At 32.1% G+C, this 24590-nt stretch overlaps 1 protein-coding gene across 6 annotated transcripts; it reads right to left on the bottom strand.

Moving 5' to 3' along the window:
* Nucleotides 1–1114: 1114 nt before the first annotated feature.
* LOC148629062 (RNA 3'-terminal phosphate cyclase-like) lies at nucleotides 1115–24331 on the bottom strand. 6 transcript variants are annotated; one of them, XM_088543389.1, is made up of 12 exons: nucleotides 24238–24331; nucleotides 16629–16688; nucleotides 16103–16263; nucleotides 15612–15712; nucleotides 13543–13686; nucleotides 10799–10981; nucleotides 10090–10231; nucleotides 9689–9807; nucleotides 5745–5803; nucleotides 3082–3176; nucleotides 2377–2481; nucleotides 1115–1578 (listed from the first exon to the last, which is right to left on the bottom strand). In XM_088543389.1, the coding sequence occupies exons 3-12, from the start codon at nucleotides 16211–16213 to the stop codon at nucleotides 1486–1488; spliced, it is 1152 nt and encodes a 383-aa protein (XP_088399515.1). In that variant the 5' UTR covers nucleotides 16214–16263; nucleotides 16629–16688; nucleotides 24238–24331; the 3' UTR covers nucleotides 1115–1485. The 6 variants fall into 6 exon arrangements, with proteins under 6 accessions (XP_088399515.1, XP_088399506.1, XP_088399477.1 ...); XM_088543380.1 differs by lacking the exon at nucleotides 24238–24331 and adding an exon at nucleotides 23124–23232; XM_088543351.1 differs by lacking the exon at nucleotides 24238–24331 and adding an exon at nucleotides 22810–22958.
* Between the last annotated feature and the right edge of the window lie 259 nt (nucleotides 24332–24590).

The following is a 24590-nucleotide window of genomic DNA, read 5'->3' on the forward strand; positions in this document are numbered from 1 at the left end:
TTAGTTTTGATGGTGATTAAAAGTTTGACAAGAACTGGACCAGTATGAAAGTGGCCAAAGAACTAAAATGTAAGACATATAATTTATACATAGTTGGAGAAAATGCTTGTTTTGGAATCCTTTTGGCCCTAACTAATGAAAAATAAGGGCCATATCCCTTTACATCAATAATAAGAACCTTAATTTTATGGTAGAGGATCTATTGATAAAATTTCATAGAAATCAATACACTTTTATTGAAGATGTTACCTGGACACTAGAAAAATGTTTGTATGTATTAGCTTCCTTTGACCCCATTGGTTTCATTAGTACAGCAATCACCCAATGACCAACCTCACCCTAACTTTTGTAGTATGAAATGTATACTGAAGTTTTATAGCTAGGTTTTATGAAGTACTTGCTTCTAGTCCCAATTTTCACCTTTGAGGCATAGAATATGGTAGTACCATATCATAGAGATCCACACACTTATACTGACTGGACTCTGGAGGTATATAGACAAATTTCAAGAAATACTTTTTGGCACATAATAATTCCAAAACAGCAGGTGTTGTAACCCCCGAAGTCTAAATCAACATTCCTTACAAGGTTTGAATACTTTGAATTTTTAAAGGTCCATGGATTATCACACAATAAAATGGTTTATATGACTGCTGAGGTCAAACTCTGAGTAGTAGGTATGGACAAACCATTCAAACTGAATACTGATTTGAATTTTGATTATGATTAGACATTTGACACTAGACTTTAAGTAGTTTTGACCCTTAAAGACCTCTTTATGCTTATTCTGCTGTTGTATAGTTTTATTTTATGAAATGCTTGTGATTGGCACCTAATATAAAAAAAAAATCAGTTGGAACCAGAACCCACTAAACCCGAAAAGTATGTGTCTATTGACAACAACCCCACAAACAATGAAATTACTATACCATTACATGACCCCAAATTTTAGGGTTTTGGACCTTTTAAAATTTTTTTCCCATCTTTTACAACTAGAGTACTGAACAAGTACTGATATAATTATACATAACTAAATAATGAGGATATGCTAAACATATTTAACATCACTTTCAAAGTATGGGATAGATTATATTCTAAATGACAAACACACATAAAAAATATGGAACATTTTATTGCACAAAGAGAAAGACTCCATTAACAAATTATTCATCAGCAATTTTCTTGGATTTCACTAACCACATAATGAATTATTTGAATCTATTGATAACAAGTTAATGAGGTCTACACAGTTGTTTTACTCTTTTACTCTGTATGAAAACAGAAATTCAGCTTTAATATGAAGAAGGGGAGACAATCCATTTTATTTCAAAACACATGCTTGCTATTGCAACCCTGACAAAGAAATATGTTTCACTAAGCTTTTCATTTTTCATTTGAGAACATAACTTTGATACAAACACTTTAAACCCCACCCTTCTACACTATTATTGTTAATGAATAGAATAAATATCACAATTCTTTGGTTCATGAGTCTGTCATCTGTGTATTAACAAGGCCAATACCTTCACATTCAATCAATGTTGCTCCTTTGTTAATATCTGTGATTTTAAATTTAGCCTAAAAAGAAAATATTTAGATATGAACTATATATAATGCACAATCCAAATTTAAGAGCTTCAATTCAAACTTCTGTTCTGCAACACACACAGCCAATTCATGCACAACTGTGGCTCTGTAGTTTTTTTGTTTTTTTGTTTTTTTTTTTTATTAAATGATTCAGTAAAACCAAATAATATATTGCAGGCACGTAGCTGAGGCCAAACTGAAGTGTAGGCAAAATTACAGCAGGGGTCTGGGGGCCGCTTAAGGCCCCCAGCAGGTCCAGAGGGGGGGCTTTGCCCCCCATACTCCCCCCCAAGCTCCTCGGAGATAGCGTTTTAGAGCATCATTTATGCCTCTCCTGAATGTATTTTATCTCAAAAAAAAAAAAAAAAAAATTGGCAAAATTAAGCTTTTTTGCCTAACGGCAGCTACGCACCTGTATTGTACATTTCCTATATTTAAACATGGCTTGAAGAAAGTTTATATTGGTGATATTTACAAAAGCCCTAGTGGCAATTTAAAAAAAGAAGTTGTAAGTGTAAAATTGATCATAAATACTAATGTCACCATAGAAATAGCACTGTGACTGTTATAATTTACACATGACTTTTTGTTAAATTGACTGCTATTTTCTAATATACACATCACTCAAACTTTTGAGAGGTGCTGTCGTAGACCTAATTTCAATTTTAAACTATATCTTAAGACACCATGTAACCTCTAACAATAGGCTATACATGGTAAAACACAGATATTTTATAGTAATAAATTGTAAAAAGTATACTTCCATTCCATTAAATATATCAAGCTTACCTCAGTTAGTTGTTTAGCTACATGGATAGCCGTCTCTGTATGGAGAGACATGGGACCACATCTAACTGTAGATTTCCCTTTAGCAAGTGCCATTAAGATTATAATCTGCAACAGTACATATTCTTAGTTAAACATAAATTCTGTGGACTAGACAGATTGAAGGCCAGAGTTGAGTATGTTACATTTAACTCAAATACTCACCATCTGGGTTAGTAAAATGGTAATGAAATGCTTTAAGGTATAGGAATCAGAAATCTATAAAGCTTATTAATAAAGAACAAAATATATATATGTAATTGATAGAGAACAATACATGTAGTTTAAATCAAGAGTAATTTAATTTGATTGTTCATTTCTCATCTGGGAATTTTCTATAAACTTGGTACTGTGACCTCATTAACTTTGATTGGTCCATAGTCCTCAATTCAAATAATTACAAGCTAAATAAGACTTTGGTGAAATTAAATTACAAGGATAGTTTTTAATTGACTTAGTTTAATATGCTTGCATAACCTGGTCCTAAATTAAAAACAATCCTTAAATAATAAAAAATTCTGAATGTGTTTTAATCACGTATTATAAGTTATAACTGTAGTAAGGTATAAAGTATATTATACATCAAATTAATAATAATCCATTGTAACTGATATATTGTTTACATGAAAATTTAAATATAGAATTAATCAGGAAGTTTTTGATTGATACCTGATCCTGAATATAATCATCCACACAACCTCCATGGAACAGGTTATTCAACAACTCTTCAGCTGCTTCTTGACCTACTTTTTCTGCTGGTTTACCTATAACATGTATGTTATATGTTTGTCTTTGTTAAAAATAAATGAGAGAAAAAAAATCATAATGATAATAGTAGCTTGAACTGCCAATTCAGAAGACATAATATAAATGAACATAAAAATTAAAGAAACTGTCAAGCTAAGAAATTTAAATGAAGTGCTTCATTGAAAAAGGTCACACATATTGTTTTTGATAAGTAGCAAGATGCATTTTATTTATGTAAAGAACAGTAATCTTCTAATACAATACGTTTGAAGCAAGAGTTATAAAACTGTATTGGCACAATAATTTATCTCACTTAAAAAGATTCTTTCCACTGATTTTTTTTTAAACATTACAAGAATGATTACATGAAACCATTGTTGAATTTCAATACAGTGAAGCATTCTAAAGAACATATTTAAAATGAAAATATGTTATCTTTTGACCAATAAAACCCACCCACATTTTTCTTAAGGATTGGACACTTAAAACAGACTTTTTAAATTGAGAAGTGACATTCCATCCTTGAAACCTCAAAATAACTCATATCAAATATATAAAATTTGTATTTTATCATAAGACTACAAATTGTTATCAATAAATAGCTTTACAGGGTAGCTTGTTATGACCGCATAGTTCAAATCCTGAACAGTTGAGACAAGTATGGATACAACATTCAAACTTGATACAACACCAAATTTTGACTGTAATTCAAGTTTGACACAAAAGTAGACATTGCCACCATATGTAACTAATACCCACCACAGCCAATTTGGGGACCAATGAGGACACGTTTTATTTTTCACACAATTTTTATAGGGGACTGACTAAGCACTTTTGACACACAATTTTGCTGTCATTCTAAAACACTGAACTCCAAAACGAAATCAGTACTGTTTTTGCTGTTGACAACAAAATAGCAGGATATGACTGCAAATTTACGTTGAACATAAATTCCTGACAATAAGCACAAATCTCTATGGTAATCTTACACTCCATTGACTTTCACTATAATCCTGCAAGTCGCGGACAACGCATCAGAACCAAGATTTGTTGAAAACTGCCTAAGCCCACAAGACATCATTTATACAATTTTTGTGCAGACATAAATTCCAGACAATGTGCACATCCCAATATGGTAATTTAAGACACCATCAAATTTAAAAACAATCCTACAAGTTGATGAGGAGCAGTTGTGGACAACATATTCGACCAAATATTGCTAAAAACGCTTAAGTCCATCAGCCATCAATTCTACAATTTTTGCCCAAACTTAAATTCATGACAGTATGCTTAACACCATGTGGTATATCACATCCCACAATGTTTCATAACAATACTGCAAGCTGCTTAGAAAACAGTTGCTGACAGACAGACGAGCAGACAGACAAGATGAAACCTCTATACCCCCCAAACTTATTTTGCCAGGGTATAATAAGTTTCTGACAAGAAAAATATGGTCAAAGACCTTCATTTGAAATCTGACAAAGGATATAAAAAATAAAAGCTTTGTCGGGTGCAGCATATGACCACATTTAGTTGAACTCTGTCTACATGGGGCAAAAGTGGACAAAATATTAGTTTTTGACACACATAAACATAGGGATTTACATTTCGTTAAGGACACAAAAACTGGTTTTGATACAATATTGCATAACATTTTGAAATTCATTTTATGTAAAAAGTTCTGCTTTCATGGATGCTTTGTACCCCATCATCTAAAAAACAGGGAATGATACTAAGAGTAAATTTATAAGCATACATCTTAAACCATTTGAAAAGAAAAACTATTTACAAAACAATTCATCAAAATCAGATGAAAAAAAAAATAAAATACCATAAAACCCTGTCTTCCAAAAAAAAAAAAAAAAAAAAAAAAACCTGACACATTCTCATACTGAAAATGCAGGTATGAATTTAGCTGATGTCCAATGAAAAACGACTTTAAAAACTGGACCAGAAGTATTAAAATCTATTTATTTTATGGTCCCTGTTGACCTCCTATAACTCAAAACCTGTAAGAGATGTCTGAAATCTGACTGACAAATGCAGGCTGAGATCTTCATAATGAAAAATCCAATCCAATGAAAAAAATATTTCAAAATAAGACAAATAAAATAAAAAAGTCAATTTTTAGAATGTGGCCCCACTTTGGTCCCTTATAGACTGAAATGCTAAAGGCTATTTTAAATCTTTTCAATACTTTCAACACAGAATCTAACAAGAAATATTTTTTTTTAAATTGTCAAAGTTGAACAAGAAATAAATCTTCTACATCAATTTTGAATAACATCTATTCTACACCTTTTGGTCCTTTTTTAGCAGAATGGTATAGGTCAGGAATCCAATTTTAAATAGCAAGTTCCCTCTAGCCATAAGTAACAATGTAACAATATAGAAAATTTTCATACCATTTGGTTCACTACCAGGAAAATGAAAAAGTTAACAAGTATGACAATGCCGTTGACAGATATTTAGACTATATAGAATATCAAAAATACCAAACGCCTAAACAATTAATTCTGCTTACATTTAAACACCTGTGGATGATTCATGATCAATAACATTATCACATTAATCAGACATACCTTTTTTTCCTAGAGAAGACCCACCAAGGAAACAACCTGTTGTTGTCTCTGCTGCCAGACTGAAATATTTTAACATGTGCCAAGTAACTGTATACTTTTATGTTAACATTTTTTAATATGTCATGTTGGCCCTATGTAATTTAAATTTGTTCTCTGTCAAGAGTTCATTGCTAGTTAAGAGTGACCCATTATTGGAAAAGAAAATAACATTTATAAGATAACAATAATAAAATGTACAATATAAAAGATAAAGTAAAGATAAAGGAATTCATGTATTCCCTGAATTGTTCTTTCTTGGGAAGGCCATGATAGTTGTCAATACTAATTTTTATGACATACCAAAGTTTAACTGGTGTACATATGTGTGTATGTTTAGTATATTTTTTAAAAAGTTCAGCAACTCTTCATGGGAATGATTGAAATTTGGATGGCAACTTTAGCCAGATTAAATTTCGCCAGTCCACTTAATCAAATATCACCAATGTTAGTATTTTTTATGGTTTTCTAAATTTTCATGACAAAATTCTTCGCAATCCTTCATGGAAACAATTTGACATTTTATATACAGTTTCAGTTTGTTGGGTTGCACACTGTGTAAGCTTTTATCTGTATATTTTATGTTGTTTTCCTATGTTTGTTTGTAAATTTTAAACTACAAAAAAATAACTAACCCCTTAGAATGATTTCAAATTTGGTGAGCAGCTTCAGCTTGATGGATTGTACTGTGTGTATGCTTGCTTCAATTTCTTTCAACCCTTCTTTGAAATTGGAATTGAAAATTCATTGAAATGCTTTCAAATTTGTTTCTTAACTCCAGTAAGATCAATTGTTTTTTTGAGTAAGATTCAACTCTGTACCACATCTAACTTCAGTACAATCTTTTGAAATTAAAGTATGGCAGGGGCACCTGTGTCTTGTGAACAAATTTCTTTTGTTTTATTACATGGTTTCCTTTAATATCACTTGCCATATTTTCATTGCAAAGAGAAACAACAGAGTAATTATTGTAGAAAAGTAGTTATGTTCACCCATACTGAATGTAGATGTTTGTACACTTAAGATACCGGTACTTCACTGAACCTTAAATTTAATAAGAAATTATACAAATTAGATCAGATTTATTTCACACAGGCGCTTTCACATTAATTTCAATTTTGACCACTAACCGGTTACACCTGCTTCATATCTACTTTGATGGAAAGCAATGAATATTGCTTTTAAAGTGGCAATGGTTATATGTAGTTCTTTTTTTTTTATCAAACAGGTTTGATTATGTATAGAGGACTGAAAATGAAGAATGGGATATTAAACCTGTGTAAAGGAAGGTAATAACAATTTAACTGATGAAAGAATAATCAAGGGAACCAAGATTCAAGCTAAAGGTAAGTCAGGCAAATGTTGTTGTTAGTTTAATTTGAAGAACACTTGACACATCATTGTTAATACTGACTTAAATCATTAAGGCTCACTAGACAAAAGCCTATAAAATCAGTAAAGATAACTTTCAAAATAAATGAGTCTAGGAACAAGAGGCTCCCAGGAGCCTGAATTGCTCACCTGGTAAAATTTTTGCCTTTTTAAGGGCAATAACTCTAACAAGGAGTTGTCAGACAATTTTGACTCCATTTGATACATGGGACACATTTGTAAGCCTTATAATAAGGATCATTTCAGCAATTGAAAGCTATTGGCTAAACCTAACAGGTTTGGACATGTATGAAAAAATCTGCTGTCTGACCCCATTGTTCTATTTTTAGAAATGGCAGCCATGTTTTTTCAGCAATCAAAAAGCATTCATTTCATTAAGGATACCCTATAAAACAAAAATACCAACTTTCATTGAATTTTGCAAAATAGTTTCTGAGGAGCAGATTTTTTAGAGTAATAACATTAAAAACAGCAAAAAACGTCCAAAAAGGGCAATAACTCCAACATGGGTCAGGTCCCACTAACCACTTTCAGGTCAAATGGCCAGCCCCCTATGTAGTACCAAAAACACACTGAACCTAGACATATGCATTGTAAGTGCATTATTTGTGTGTGTTATGATTAAAAGTAGTCAAAATGAAGCTGAGAATGTGTACTTTAAAATCATATATGTAATTAACTACAAAAGTGTATGAATATTGTTTACATGTGTGAGTAATTTGCCTCCGTGCTGTCAGTTAGCAGAACAGGTAAAAATGTGGACTTTCAGTATTATTTATTCAAGTAAATTTTGTGAAGAATTTCTACTATCATCGTACCATTAGCATAATGATTTTGGAAGCCTTTTTTTCCAAGCTTCGCAACGGTATGCAACTTTAAGATGTCATTTATCCTGAGAATTAACAGTGAGACTTTGAAAATTACTTTTTTAACATGTAAAGTAATGGAAACATTAGAAGTGGTTAGTGAGACCTCAACAAATTTTCACCAAAATTTGACCACAAATAGATCTCTTCATGCTGAAAAATTTTACCCGTCAGATTTTGGTTAAACCTAACCATTTTGGAGATATATGCAAAAATCTGCTGTCTGACCCCTATGTTCTATTTTTAGTAACAGTGGCCATGCTTTATAACAGATCAAAAATCCAAACATTCATTTTGTTAAGGATACCCTTTAAAACAAAAATACCGACTTCATTAAATTCTGTAAAGTAGTTTCTGAGGAGAAGAGTTTTGAAAAATAATAACATTAAAAACAGCAAAAAACGTCCAAAAAGGGCAATAACTCCAACATGGCTCAACAGATTTTCACCATATTTTGACCACAGACAAGTCTCATCATGCCGAACACTTTTAACCCAGTCAAAATTTGGCTAAACCTAACGGTTTAGGAGATATATGCGAAAAACTACTCTCTGACCCCTATGTTCTATTTTTAGTAACGGCGGCCATATTATTCGACGGATCAAAAATCCCCTCCTCAGTTCAGTGCACAATACCCCAAGGAACATTCATACCAAGTTTAGTTCCAAATGGTCGAGTGGTGTCAGAGGAGAAGATTTTTGAAAGAAATAACATTCAAAATAGCAAAAAAAAAGTTAAAAAGGGCAATAACTCCAACATGGCTTATTGCCTGAATATAGCTGAATATTGCTGCACGGATGTTAAAACACAACAATCAATAAATCCACCAACATGGCTTAACATATTAACATGAAAATTTGACCACATATAGACCTCATCATGCTGAACACTTTTACCTTTTTTGTCAGAATTTGGCTAAACCTAACAGTTTAGGAGATATATGCGAAAAAGTACTGTCTCACCCCTATGTTCTACTTTTAGTAAGGGTGGCCATGTTTTTCAATGGATCAAAAATCTTCACACCAGTTCTATGCACGATACCCCAAGAAACATTCACATCAAGTTTGGTTCCAACTGGTCAGGTGGTGTCAGAGGAGAAGATTTTTGAAAGATATAACATTCAAAATAGCAAAAAAATGTTGAAAAAGGGCAATAACTCCAACATGGCTTAACATATCAAAATGAAAATTTGACCACATATTAATCTCATCCTGCTGAACACTTTTACCTGGTATCAGAATTTGGCTAAACCTAACGGTTTTGGAGATATATGAGAAAAACTACTGTCTGACCCCTATGTTGTATTTTTAGTAACAGTGGCCATGTTTTTCGACAGATCAAAAATCCCCACATCAGTTCTATGCAGGATACCCCAAGAAACATTCATACCAAGTTTGGTTCCAATTGGTCAAGTAGTTATAGAGGAGAAACAGGCCAGGTGAGCTAAAAATTGGTTAAAAATAAAAAATTATGAAAATAGTACTTCTTGAATATTTCATTTCTATATTATTGTTTACATCTGCCCAGTGGTATAAAAATATTGAAACTAAATAAATTAAGAAAACCTTGAACTTTGTACTTCCTTGTCATTATCTAAAGACCATTCTTAAAACTAAATATCATGAAAGTAAGGAATCAAACTAGACCTACACAATACCAGTTCCAGTGCCCACAGCTGACTTCTCCTTAACAACATCAATATTGATTGGGACATCTTTATACTCTTGTCGTATCACATCCTCTGCTTCTTTTGCCATTATATGAGCAACCTATGAAATAAAAAAAAACATGGCCTTCATTCAAATTACAATCAAATCTTTTAACATGTTTCATATCTAATGAAGGAACATATTTTCAAAAGAAGATACTTTTTTATGGTAGTCCAAACTGAAACATTTGAAAAAAAATGCAATCCTATATGTCTAAATAACATGCAGGGTTAAGTTCAAAATGCTTCTGATCAAACTAGATTGGGAATGAAAACAGATATGCAAAGTTCAGAACAGACTGAAAAAAATCTTAATGGACAACACTAAGACCAATTAACATACCCTGTGTGGCAGAACTCCAGCTACAAATGATCTGCCATAAATCTGCTTAATACTGCCTCTATCTGTCATGGTTACAGCTGTAAGTTGGTGTGAAGGATGACATGTAATAACAGCCTCTCCACCTCCTTTAGGGAAATAACCTCTGGATTACAAAATATATTGATATGAGAATAACAAATCATTAGAATCATTATATAAAGCTAGGAAATCCAAATAAAATAGTTTGCAGGGAGCAGCTTGATATAGCCTCAGATGTCCAACCCTTATCAGTTGGAACAAGCATGGACACAAGATTCAAACAAGAAATTGCTCTAAATTTGGCTTGTTATTAATTTTTGGCAAAGCAATAAATGAATTTAGTCAGACCAATAGTTGTCATTTACCATCAAAATTTTAAAAAAATTGCAATTAGACTTCAGAATAACCAACTTATATAAAGTTGAAGATGATTTTTTTCTTACCTATATTTGTTCTTTAAGTTCTATAGTAATGACCATAACCTCAAAACCTTCCATTTTAGATACAGAAATATTTTACAATTTTATAGTGATCAAAACAGATTTACTCAAGTTATCTGTCTTCAGTTCAAATTCTTTTCTTTAAAACGATCTCAGGCCATAATGGTGATGCAGATTATACACAAATACTGGCTTCATAAAACTTTTTCCTTTACTTTGCATTTTATATTAAGTATTAAGTATGAAATTACCGTCTAACTACTCTACAGTCAAATTTCAATCCAAATCTTTCTGCAGTAGGTTTAAATACCATTAGCATATGATCTAATTGTGGAGCCATATCTGCATTGGTACCTCCTTTAAGTGTAAGTTCTGTGTGACTATCAGCATACACTAAACATGGAATAGCTACTTGCATTAATAGGCATATACTCCTAAAAAAGACATAAATAGTTGAAGATCTATTCAATGCAAACCATAAATTTTAAATTCAAAATTATCTTCCATGTCACAATTCCAAATTATCTCTCTTGGCACAATCTTCACAAATTATCTCCCTTGTCACAATCAACCCTGTCATAATTTCCAGGGTTCTCCACGGCCTCTTTTTGCATGGCATGAATTCAAAAGGAGCACCACGTGTTCGTTTGGTGAGTGCCATGTATTCAAATTTGAGTCATGAATTGCAAATCGGTACTGTATTTCCCAATTACTCTTGTTTATTAATCACCTATACCTGTCATAAATCTATATGATTGGCCCACGTGTTTATTCTAACGGTAGTTTCAATGTTTTGATTGGTAATTTCCGGGGGTTTAATGTGTCAGGGAATGTAAACACATCTCAGATCTGTCAAATTTACAATTATCACCGTTGGCAAACTCAATAAGATTTAAAAAAAGTGGAACGATTTCTACTGTTTTTTATTTTTTAAATGAACAAAATTTGAAAACTTTCCATTTAATCAAATATTGAAATTTTCATAGTTTAATTCAATTTGACAAAGATCGATGTGATCAGAGAGGGAAGAAGACTATCTTAATTTATACAACATCTTGATGATCTCAGCAATTATCTGACATAGAAAAGCAGTTCAATTTGCTTAACTTTTATGAAAATGCAATGGATCGACTCCCAAAAGTTCTAAAAGATTGTTTAATGACAGAATTCGGACAAAAACGACATTTTACTGTCTAAGTTCTTAATTATAAAGAACTTGTTAAATGCACATGGTTTAATGATATCAACAAAATGACCACACCTGCCAGTGGTTTTAATTCTTTATAGAGGTGTGGACCTATGATCAAGCCTAGGGAAGTGAAAACTTTACCATGGTATAATTGAAATAGACAATACAGACAGAAAAAAATACCATTTTTGATTTTTATGTTGTAGCTTGTGCTATTAAATATGTCACATTCAACCTCATCATACTTTTTTTGGCAAGTTATTTTCTGCGCGAAAGGACACGTGCCACGATGAAAAATTGTCCAACTGGAGAGTGAGCCATGTGTTCATTTTGATCCATGGAGAATCCTGAATTTCATGTTTGCATTATTTCCAATATCATTTTTAACCTCAAATTATCACCCATGCCATGGTTTATATCCACAGTATTTCTAACTGCAGGTTTCTGTTCTGTATGCAAATCATAGACTTTGATAAAGTCTTGAAACTTTGATCATTGAAGTCTAGAGTTTTGACATCAGATCATGACATCTTCAAACAGACATTTTTTTAGTTACGGTATACCTTTCTGAGTGTATTCATATTATTTTCAGTCAGTTATTAATGTAATATTTAAATTGAATTGGGTTTTATAAGTCTGTCTTGTACTTGGTGTCTATGAAGACGATGACAACAATCTTTTGAAGTACAGTATTTTGAGCACATATTGAATTTTAGACAATCACTTCCTATATATGTTTCAAGTCAGCTCAAGGTGCAATCTTAAAATTTAAAAAGTAAACAATTTGTAGATACTTAACACTTGTATTGTTTGTTTTTTGTTGTTTTTTTTTCTATTGCATTTCATTACATTTGATTTACACACATGTCTCTCTTTCTTTTCTCATATCATTTTTCTATTCTACTTTTGCATAAATATATGTAAAACAAACGTATTAGAGCATGCTGATTCAATGTGATAATATATGTCATATGATAGGAGACGTAAGCTCAGGCTTGCTTCCAAATCCTTATGATGTATTTCTATTATAATTGATTTATTTTATCTGAAATAAAATATGTTTAAACTAAGTCAGCTCTGGATTAAATTAGCATAAATTTACCAAACCCATTTTTTATTATTATTAATTTCTTTAACAATATCTTTATTTTTTCAAATAATAACAGTAAAAACAGCAAAAAATGTCCAAACGTGGGTCAACAGATTTTCACCAAATTTTGACCACAGATAGATCTCATCATGCCGAAGACTTTTAACCAGTCAATTTGGCTAATCCTAACGGTTTAGGAGATATATGCGAAAAACTACTGTCTGACCCCTATGTTCTATTTTTAGTAACTTTTTTAGTATTATATATTTATACATATAATACATCTGCATGTATTTTAAATCAACCATAATTGTTATTGTATGCCGTAAAAAAATAACTACATTAAGAAAATTGCAAACTGTCCCTCTATCATACTGTAAGTCTACTAAAACAATAAACTTGTCAATTAGCTTTAAAATAAGCTAATTTAACAGACTAACAAAAAGAGCATCAATTGCTTGACATTCACTCATTTTTACAATTAATAATCTGGAAATGTGAGTTTGAACTTCTGAGCAGAGCAGTAGGATGGGATAAAACCTTGATAAACAGGATTTTCAACTCTTCGAGTTAGAGGTGGCAAATTTATGGTAGCATGCATGTCTAAATCTACAAAGTTTATATTTTAAATGCATGAAAACTTCAAAGCCTTGATGTATTTGGATGAATTGCATTTCTGTAGTTGTAAGTTGATTTGGATACCAATAAAGGCTTACCCAGCCGTGCCAGTATCTCCTTTGTAAAACCCTGACTTAATATCTCCAGGAAAAAACCTTATATCTGTGGAACCAACACTCCCCCCTTCCAGTTTTCCCTGACATACATCTGTTGTTAACACCAAACCTGTTAAATGCTGTGGTCTATAAAAAATACAAATATTATATGTATTAAAATAGATAGCAAAATGAAACTTATCATGCAAGTTGCACTTTGCATAGAGTTATCTTTCTTGATTTGATTATAGTGGGAGATAAAAGCGTGGTGTTCTAAAAGATATGGATCTGAATATAGAAAGGTTTATAATTACATAAAAATGTAGCATATGTAGACAAAAAAAAAATCATTTGTCAGTTGGGGTTTTCTACACCCTGAATCACCTCTACCCATAAGCAGTATCAGAATTTTTTTCTGTCTAAAATATTACAAATTAACTGAAATGTTATTTAACTTCTGGTTATAATATTTCATTCTGGAGTTACCATGTTCATATGTGAAATACAGCTTATTGGAACATCAAAAAAATTCTATCTTCAACATCATCATTTATAAATATGAACAGTTGTATGTTCAATATTACCATAATAAGCATTAGCATGTACCAGTAGGTTTTATTTGAGTTCCTATGTAGAATAGACTGACAAAAATGTGAGATTAAAATTCACAAGTAGAGAATAATCATTTGATAATTAATTGGAGAGAGTGAATAACCAGGTGTGTGGAACTTCATTTACAAGTTTAATCTCCAAGTGCTCATGGCAAGAGTAATTGTATTTTGTTATTTACAATAACCAATTGACTATCCTATTTATCAAACAAATTTTCTCCAAAATTCATTGCCATTTTTTTTTTCAAATAGAATTTAAAATTTTGTTACCCAGGTTGATATTCCAAATCATCAGTAACATCAAATAACAAGAGCCTGAATCACTCACCTGGGTAGAGTTTGTCTTTCAAGGGCAATAAATTTATCAAGGAGTTGTCCAACAGTTATGACTCAAAGAGACTGGTAGGACTATCAAAAGGATCATTTCAGCTACAGAAAGTTTCTTTCCATCTATTATAGTTTTCAAGATATTGGCTGAAAACTGTAAAAATTCATCTTTCAAGGAGTCACCTGACAACTTTGATGCCTGAAGACTTTTGAAGGCCTTATAATAAGGGTCATTTCAGCTCCAGAAATAATTTTGCTGTACCTCACGGTTTTGGAGAAATATGTGAAAAACTACTGTCTGACCACTTTAAGCTATTTTTAGTAACAGTGGCCATGTTTTTCGATGTATCAAAAATCCCCACATCAGTTCCATGCACAATACCCCAAGGAACATTCATACAAAGTTTGATTTCAATTGGTCCAGTAATGACAGAGGAGAAGATTTTTGAAAGAAATAACATTAAAACTAGCAAAAAAACATCGAAAAGGGCAATAACTCCAACTTGGCTGGACAGATTGAAATGAAAATTTGACTACAGATAGATCTCATCATGTTGAACAATTTTACTGATGTCAGAATTTGGCTAAACCTAACGTTTTGGAGGTAAATGGGAAAAAATACTGTCTGACCCCTATGTTATATTTTTAGTAACGGCAGCCATGTTTTTCATTGAATCAAAAATCCCCACAACAGTTCTATGCACGATACCTCAAGGAACATTCATACTAAATTTAGTTCCAATTGGTCAAGTAGTATCAGAGGAGAAGAGTTTTGAAAAGTTGTTCATGAGGACGGACGACGAGGGAAGCCAAGTGATGGCCACAGCTCACATGGCCTTCAGCCTGGTGAGCTAAAAAGTTGATGTCACAAGCGAAAAGTGTTGTGACATTTTGCTGGGAGAAAGTCTGAGCTGGTAATCATTGTGAATTATTGAAATCTATCACACAGGGAACATTTGATACTTCACTGCTATCTATATAATGATATTTTGGGAGGGGTTTTCCAGAAAAAAGGTGGATCCAAGCAATTATTTGCTCATTTTTTCTCAAATTTTGCAACAATACAAGAGTTCCAATCCCTGGATCTGTGGATCCACCCTTGAATTGATCCAATAATTGATGTTAATGTGGTACCTTAGACCAGGTTTACTCCTACCAGCCCTGATGTTATATACTCTAACTGGTTTATGTAATAAACAACTCAGGGAGGCTGTATTTCTTAAAATCTGTCCACCCTGCAACAAAACATTGATCAATATTAAAAAGTTTTGAACATATATCACGTTGTTATTAATTAAATTTTACATTCATGAAAAAAATGACTATTAATACAAACAAAGCAGATTTCACTTTGCTAGTGTATTCTTTGGGAGCATTATATACCTGTATATTGCCATGTTACATGGTTTCTCCGAAAAAAGTATTTGATCTTTCATTGGTTCTTTTTTTTTCAGGAAATATCAAATGACTCTAATATTGCTTCTGTCTTCTCTCTTATCTACTCCATTGCCTTCATTTATTAACTTTGAATGGAACATGTGACTTAAATGAAAATCTTTTTTATCAAAGTGTTGTTATCACTTAACAATGAAAGAAAGAGTACATTGGTAATATGAATATTATACCCCTTCAAGAGCCCCTCCATTAATATCAACCATACTGGTTTCATGTGATGTAGTCCTGGTAGCAGGGTTGATAGGAAACAAGTTAGTAGCACCCAAATCTGAGTTATCCATTTCTTTTACAGTATCTTCTGTTTTATTCTTCTTTGTATCATTTTCTGCAACTATATACAAGAAAAAATCTTGGTACTGGGTAATTTCACTTGTACATTCTGGAAAACTTTGTAAAAATCTAGTGAACTGACTTCCATGACTTTTATCCATGTATGAGTAGTTTAATGTCTCTTTCATAAATATTTGATAATGGTCTATCTTCCAGTACTACACATTTTTTGTTGTTGTGCACTAATTGTCAATATTTTCACAGTGGACAAATAAGCATGCAAGATAGTACCTCCAAATTGATTTTTAATATTATGAAACATTAAATTATATTATATACTATTGAAATTGATATATTAACTGCATTATGATACAAGTCTGGGTAAATAAATACATACATGTATTTAAAAAATTCCCGACAATATACCTTGTGCTTGAGCAGCTCTATGACGTCTTGATTCCTTAGGCTGTCTTTGAGGTTTTGGCGCTACAAAAATAAGAACACAGTAATATCTCAAAGTAGGCATTTTTTTTTTCTCTAGAGGAAGGCACAATCCATAGTTACTATATGCAATGTCACTTGCATTAAACTGCCCAAAAACATTTAAAAAATATGTTAACACAGATTTGTGACCCCCTACCAAAGTTCTCATTTAACTTCACAAAATTCTTTAGTAAATGTCATTGAATTGATTGACACTGTCATATAGTATATATGATTGTATTGTAAATTGGCTGATTCTGTAACCAAAGTATTTGTTAGTTAAAAACCTGTTTTACCAACAAACTTCAAGTCAGAAAACCATTCTGCAGTTTGTTGTGACCAATTGTTTTTGTTTCTTTTCAAATATAACAGGTATTACTTGTCAAAAATTTATTGCTCTGAAACAGAGATGGCAGAATTATCACTGGACCTTCTGGTATGAATTATAAAATTTAAAATAGTTTATATATATATATACATTATGACTGACAAGAAATTTGTCCTGAGAAAATTGCTGGATATTGAATCAAAGTTAATAATTCAAGTTATGTCAATACACGGAAAAGTTGTTTTATAATAATACTGAACAGGTTGTTTTTAAAATCATATACTTTACTTGTAGTACTACATGTACATGTACATTGTTCAAACCCTTTTCAGATCTTTTTCCCTATTTTAAAGCTGAAGATCTAGTGATTGTCAAAACAAGCTAGACATTGCCCCTAACATGAGTAATACCCCCACAGCCTGTTGAACTCTGTACATTTCAGGACCAATGTGGACACATGATTCATATTGGACACAATTTTTATGGGGGATAAACTAAGCACTTTTTTTTTTTATTGACATTTCTAACACACCAAACTTAAAACCACAATCATTACAATTCTAACTGCAAATTTACATTAAACATCAATTCCTGACAACATGCGCATCCCATTATGTTACTTTACCACCCCATTAATTTTCATAACAATACTGCAAGTTGTGGAGAACAAATGAGACCTAGTTTTGCTGGAAAATGCCTAAGTCCAACAGCCTTCATTTCTACAATTTTTGCCAAAAAATAAATTCTGCACAACATGCACATCAAAATATGGAAATCTAATACTCCATTAAATTTCATTACAATCCAGCAAGTTATTAAGGAGGAGTTATAGACAAGGCACGAGGCTAACACATAGGTTCAACAGCCATCAGGTCTACAATTTTTATCCAAACATAAATTCCTGACAGTATACACATCTCCATGTGATTATAATACATCCCACAAAGTTTCATCACAATGTTCAATGCTAAGAAAATAGTTTGGACAGACGGACTGACAGACAGGTGGAAACCTATATTCCCCCCACGAATGAAGTATGTATAAAAATTACTCCAGCACCAAATCCAAGAAGGGATGATATTTTTTTAAGTTTGTTTTTTATGTATACATAACTCAAGTATAAGATAAATGCTTCCAAAACCTATTGCTATGTCATTTAGTGATCAGTAAACAGCGGACTGGATTATTGCTTTGCAATAGTGGAGTGGAGTGTTGCTTAGCAGTGTAGTGCAGGAGTTAATAGGATTAAAGTTACTGTTGATTATAATGTAGAATATCTCAAAGAGTTTGTTAGCATGAGTTGAAAGAGTAATCAAGAAAAGCAAGATTCTAGCGGAAATCAAAAGAATGTAATCCAGGGACAGACAGAAACAGACAGGGAAAATAGACACACAAAACAAAGAACATAAAATAACCCAAATAATATGTACAAAGAAACAAAGTAAATGAGCAACTTGGACTCCACTAAAATCTGGGAGCATGGATCATGTGCATTGGTAGAGTAAGTGTCCTCTGCTTTTCTAAAAACACCTGCGAAATTGCTCATAAAAAATCATCAAGTTTGGGTAGACGAAAGAGCAAAGCAAAACTATGACACATTGAACAAATCAATTATTATTGTGCAGATGGATATACCATAACATTCCATGAGTTCATGATGACAACCATAAAACTTCTGTAGTGATGACTTCAAACTTGTAGCAACATAACCCTGTTCCAGAAGCCTTCTTGTAATAAGTTTATCATGGTACATTAAGTCTGAGATATTCCATCATATGATACTGTCAGTATCAAAATTGAAAGTAACTATTGTTCTGTTTATCAGTAATCAAATTTTCACATTTTTATCAGGGATGTAGCTGCCTATACGCAAATAGAAAGTTTTTGAATTTTTTACAAAGTTATGCTTGTATCACAAACTGTGGGGTAGTTAATGCTAATTCATAAACTGGTTCATGGTTCATAAAGCCTAAACTACACCAAAGGTAGTTATTTCATTTTCCTCTAATCCAGGGATTAGTTTTCCTCATTCAGATGGTTTTAGAAAATTTTCATTGATTTGGAACACAGTTTCAGTGGAAAAACCATTCCACTGATCTACTATTCATAAATTAATGAAAAGGAATGAAGACTTTGTGTAGTATTGCATAGTTCTTAGTGCAATTTCAGTGGATGCCCACATGTATGGTTATCAGATGAAAATAACATACTTTGCCACTAGATATCATCAATTCATTGTGGAGCATAAACTTGTATCATATTTTACTGATCACATCAGTACTCTATAAACGTGGGTAAACCAAGATATTTTAATCCATCTTCATACCTTAGTGGTCACAGTATTGCATTAATATTCCCATAGACTTCTTTAGTGAAGTGTATATTTTTAGGATTTAAAAAAAAAATATGTAAATTGGTTCAATAAAACTTTCAATTATGCAGCATTTCTAAGAATGTTTGAAAAATTAATTTCCCGCAAAAGGAGTAGGGTGAGTCCATGAAAATTGGACAGAAAGAGTAATCAAGGGAACCAAGGTTCCAGCAGAAATCAAAAGAAACTAATCCAGGGACAAAGACCAATCATGGAAAACTGACATACACAACAAAAAAAATTAAGTAACTAAAATAATACATACATAGTATCAAAAGCAAATGAGAAACTCAGACTCCACTAAAAACTGGGAGCATGGACAAGGTGCATGGGTAGGGTAAGCATCCTCTGCTTTTCTAGAAACACCCCCCAAGTTGCTCATAAAAAGTCATCAAGTTTGGGTAGACGAAAGAGCAAGGCAAAACTATGACACGTTGAACAACTCAGTTTTCATGTTACAGATGGAAAGACCATAACAATCCACAAGTTCATGATGGCAACCATCTGTAGTGATGACTTCAATCTAGTAGCAACATAACCCTGTTCCAGAAGCCTAATTGTAAGAGTTCTAGCATGAAACAAAAAGTCTGCGTAGTTATGGCAAGCTCTGGCATAACATATGAGTTGTGATATAAAAACTCCAGAAGCAGATGCCACAGATGAAAGGAAAGTTGACAATTCTGAATGAAAAGTTTTCATGTTTGTTGTAAAGTTTGGTCAGTAGTTTTCCTTTACCGTCAATCTCTAAGAGTAGGTCAAGATATAAGGCTGACTTCACAGTGCCGTCAGTGGCTGTAGTATCCTTTATCTCAAGTTCTTTGGAGTAGATGCGATGTATCAAGTCCCCGAAACTAGGATATAGCAGAATCTGAAATTAATGGATCTAGCAAAGCAATGTTCTTCCTTTCGGATCAGATCAGCTATAAAGTAGGCTTGAACTTTAAATAGCCATTTTCTCTACTTTCACTTTCGTTTTGCAATCATCATATCAACCTTTTCCATGGAATGTTTTTATTACAGGCTGGCACTAAGCCGGTCCGTAATATGATATGATTTTAAAGATGTTACATGAGTTACTGCAAACCTGTGTTTTATCAACTGCAGACTGCTAACAGCACTTTATAAAACATTAGTCGTATTATAAATGCCTCCCTGAGTGTGTTGAGTATAACACATTTTTTTTCATCCTTTTCTATTTAATGTTGTTTAACATATTGTTTTAACAAAGACGATGCAAGATTTAAAACGGAAACTCTGAAACTCTAAAAAATTAGATGTTATGTAAACCATTCGAATTATCTTGGGAGTACATATAGATCGTTGGTATGGGGCACCGAATGGGTCTTGATCTATTTATAATCAAAATCAATTTTGTGTACACAAAATTGAATTCTGTTATAACAAATTCATTTTTGTTGTACAAAACTATGTTATACAGACCTGTTTCATGATCACTTCAATTTTGTTATGACAAAATTCATTTTTGTAGACAATATTCATTTTTGTCAACGAAATTCAATTGTGTCAAATAGGTATGCAAATATTAACTTATTTGCAAAGAAAATTGACTTTTGTTACCTGATACAGAAATTAAATAACAAAAGTCAATTTTGTGAGACAAAATTGAAATTGTATGCAAAATGTTGATTAAATAAGTAAGCATCCTGTGATTTCTTTTGTAATTAAAATTAATTTTTGTGGAGACAGAAGTGAAAATTTTGTGTCACAAAAGTCAATGTTGTATGCAAATTAGTTTACAGAATACTTTGGATATGTATATGAATTCTCTCATCACGATTTTGTAAGAAGGCCTGTCATTGGATGTAGAGACCATAGGTCTTGCAGGTTTCCGATTAATTACGAAAGTAAGTAACAATGAAATACAAAATTGAATTTTGTGACAAAATTTAATTTGTCATAATATCTCAGTTCTATGCAAATTAGTTCACAGAATCCAGTCTAAATTCATTTGCACACAAAATTGACTACCCAAATATGCAAATTAGGTAACAAAAGTAAAGTCTGTGATACAAAAATGAAGTTTGTCATGACAAAAGTAACTTTTGTCCACTGAAAGATAACTTTGTATGACAAAATTTAAATTAGTAGTATGTTATTGATTTTGTTAATGTGAACTCATTTTTGTTGAACAAAACTCACTTTCGTCTGTAAAAAAAAATTGAATTTTAAGTACAAAACCACAAGAGTCCCATTCAGCAGCCTGTAGTGGAGTGAAATTTTTGCAATCTTTAGAAGTAAATATAGAATGTTACAGATATGAAACTCAAAGATTCCTGCTTTATATTACTTTTGGTATAACAGGTTAACTTTCTGTCAAACTGAAATCAGACTCAGTGCTTCTTAGGTCAAAGGTTAAATTCACATTTATTAACATTATGACGACTTCCTCCTCTACTACCAAATGTGAGATCCCAATCTGCAAGTCACTAATGATAACCAACAAACCAAGAGTCAAACTTTTCTAAAGTTATAGTTTAAAAACTCCAAATTTCTTTTCTGTGTCATAAAAAATCTTTTACCCGGCTTAAACGGTTGGTGCTTGCACCAATTGACTTTCTTGTGTTATAATGTTAAATTTTCATAACAAAAAGTTTGTCATCTTATTATGACTTGTAGTGCAATGTCTGCTCTACTTTATAAGTGTCACTGTAACAAATTATCAGTTGAATAAAGAAAGAGAAATACTATGCTGATTTCGATTTACTATCATTTAGGCATTCATTCATTCATTCATTAACAGACAATGACAATAGACTTTCACTATATGTACTTTCTGCACAATAATTTAATACATGTAATCCCACCACAAATTGTCTGTACTATATATACTGTCTGCCCATAAAACACAGGTATTCCCACTTACTCAGCACATTAGAGCTGTGGGATCTATAACTTTTTCCCTATTTTCAGGTAAGCACATTTTCACTTTTAAAGGTTTTTTTTTTTTGCATGTTTTGCCTGTCAAATTCACGGTCCAAATTATAATTACTTTTAATTACATAATTGTAATTCATTTATCAATGTATTTTCAGTGTGAATAAAATATTGGATAGCTTGTATAGTTAGTCATTTATCAGCCCAAATAGAACTAAACCATGTGGCCAAATGTTCCTGTGACATAACTCTACTTTATAATTCGTCATTCATATCTTTTGACAAAACATTACTTTGTAGAAAGGCAAAAAGTAAACGCACTATATTTTCATACCCTCCATGTCTTGGGTACACCTGCTCGGCCTCGGGAATATGCAATGCAAAACTGGTATCTAGTGAGTATTTATTGTGGTAATTTGTGTGTGTTTTTTTCATTTGATCGTGCAAGTAGCCTAGTCTAAGATTTCTTATTATGTAGCACGATCAAATGAAAAAAAAAAACACACACAAATTACCGATTAAAAACCTACCCTCGTCCATCCCGTTTCTAGTACACAAATGTATTACAACAATTTTAAGATATAAAAAAAAACAAGTTTTCTTGCACCACCAAAGAAATATTTTTTGAGAGAATTTTAGTGTAGGGGACAGAAACGTCACTTGTCAGTTTTGAAAGAAGATTTTGGGTGTTCATAAAAACCGGATGACACGATTTCGGTAAAGTTCAAGGACTGGTCATCGATCGCAAGACTCTACGTACTACGCATATACAAATACATATTTTATTGATTTGTAAGTAAATACCGAATAACATTTTTTTTACTTTTAAATATGGAATGCGGACCTGAATATTTACACCCGGTGGCACATAACTTAATTAAGGATCGTTGGTCTGGACGGATGAAATAATGTTAACTTTTTGGGTCCGGGATGTTAACATAATGTATCGTCTTTCTTTAATTCTATAATGGAGAAACAATTTTTTCCAGGTATTGTCTAAAATGTGTAACCCGTACCTGTACCCGAACCAACTTTTCCTCGTACCCAAATAATATTTTGCTAAAACATTCATTCTTATGCTAAGAACTGAAAATTGCATGAGATGGGTAAAAGTCCGTTTGAATACATTTCTAATCAAGAAAATAATGTATATCTTTCTAATATTTCTTGTTTGATCGGTTTTCTGAAGTCAAAAGGTCTAAAATGTGTAACCGGAAGTTACCGTACCAAACTAATTATTGACTATTATGGATTCTCGTACCGTACTTAGCGTAAAAAGAATGGATACGGTCTTATCCAGAATGAAAAACAAAGTCTCATAAAAAAGAGTCTGGTATGATTTTAATTTATCGTCAATGAAAATTGTGATAGTATTATGATGTTCGAATGTCAAATATGCATTAAAAATTGTACAGATAACAAAAATACTGGACTTTGATTTTTGGTACGGGAATTTCGGGTTACACATTTTAGACCTTTTGAAAATAGAAAATCGAATAAAATCATTTTTTTCGACAAATATTTTAAAGATCGTTTATTCTAGCCTAACCATCATGTCATTTTATAAATGTATACCAACTTTCAGCTGGTAATATCAAGTATTAATGAAGAAATTGGCAAAATAGTATTTGGGTACGGGGAAAAGTTGGTACGGGTACAGGTTACACATTTTAGACCATACCGATTTTCCATACCACTTTGGTAAATAGAATATTAATTTCATTGAAATGCACTGAAAATGAACACTTTAAGGACATACAACTGTCAAAAAAACTAATTTTTCTAACATTCTGTTGAAAAATTTCTGAGCAAATCCAGTGATGCAGTGATCAATAACGATCTTTTTTTTTCAAAAAGAGACATCATACTTGAGTGAAATTATATTGTCGGATCTTATCGGTGGGGTTTTAACATGCTTCTGATTTTTTTCCAATTTATTTTATTCTTGCTAAACTTACACTTATTTACTCACAAACTTTAACCAAGTCATCATGGGTCAGAAGCTAGCTTTCTAATGTAAAGGGTCCCAGTCTTGCAATCACAACTGGTCGGGTCTTATGTATTTGATAAAGGGAGCATTATCAATGTGACATGTATATATACACAGAATAAAGCAGAATATTTCTATATAGTACCATTATATGCTGTATTTAATTTATTTGTTTATTCTAATTCTTTTACTCTGGGGGCCAACCCCCACCACAAGGCTTATTCCTTGGGCGATTTGGATCAAGTATCTTTTAGAAATTGGAATGGCGTGTCTAATTGATCTTTCACATAATTACGCACATCAAAACGCACCCTCTAAAAT

Source organism: Perna viridis, chromosome 1 (assembly GCF_037379345.1).
Source record: "Perna viridis isolate PV_CMFRI_1.1 ecotype Kerala chromosome 1, ASM3737934v1, whole genome shotgun sequence".
In the NCBI taxonomy this organism is placed as follows: Eukaryota; Metazoa; Mollusca; class Bivalvia; order Mytilida; family Mytilidae; genus Perna; species Perna viridis.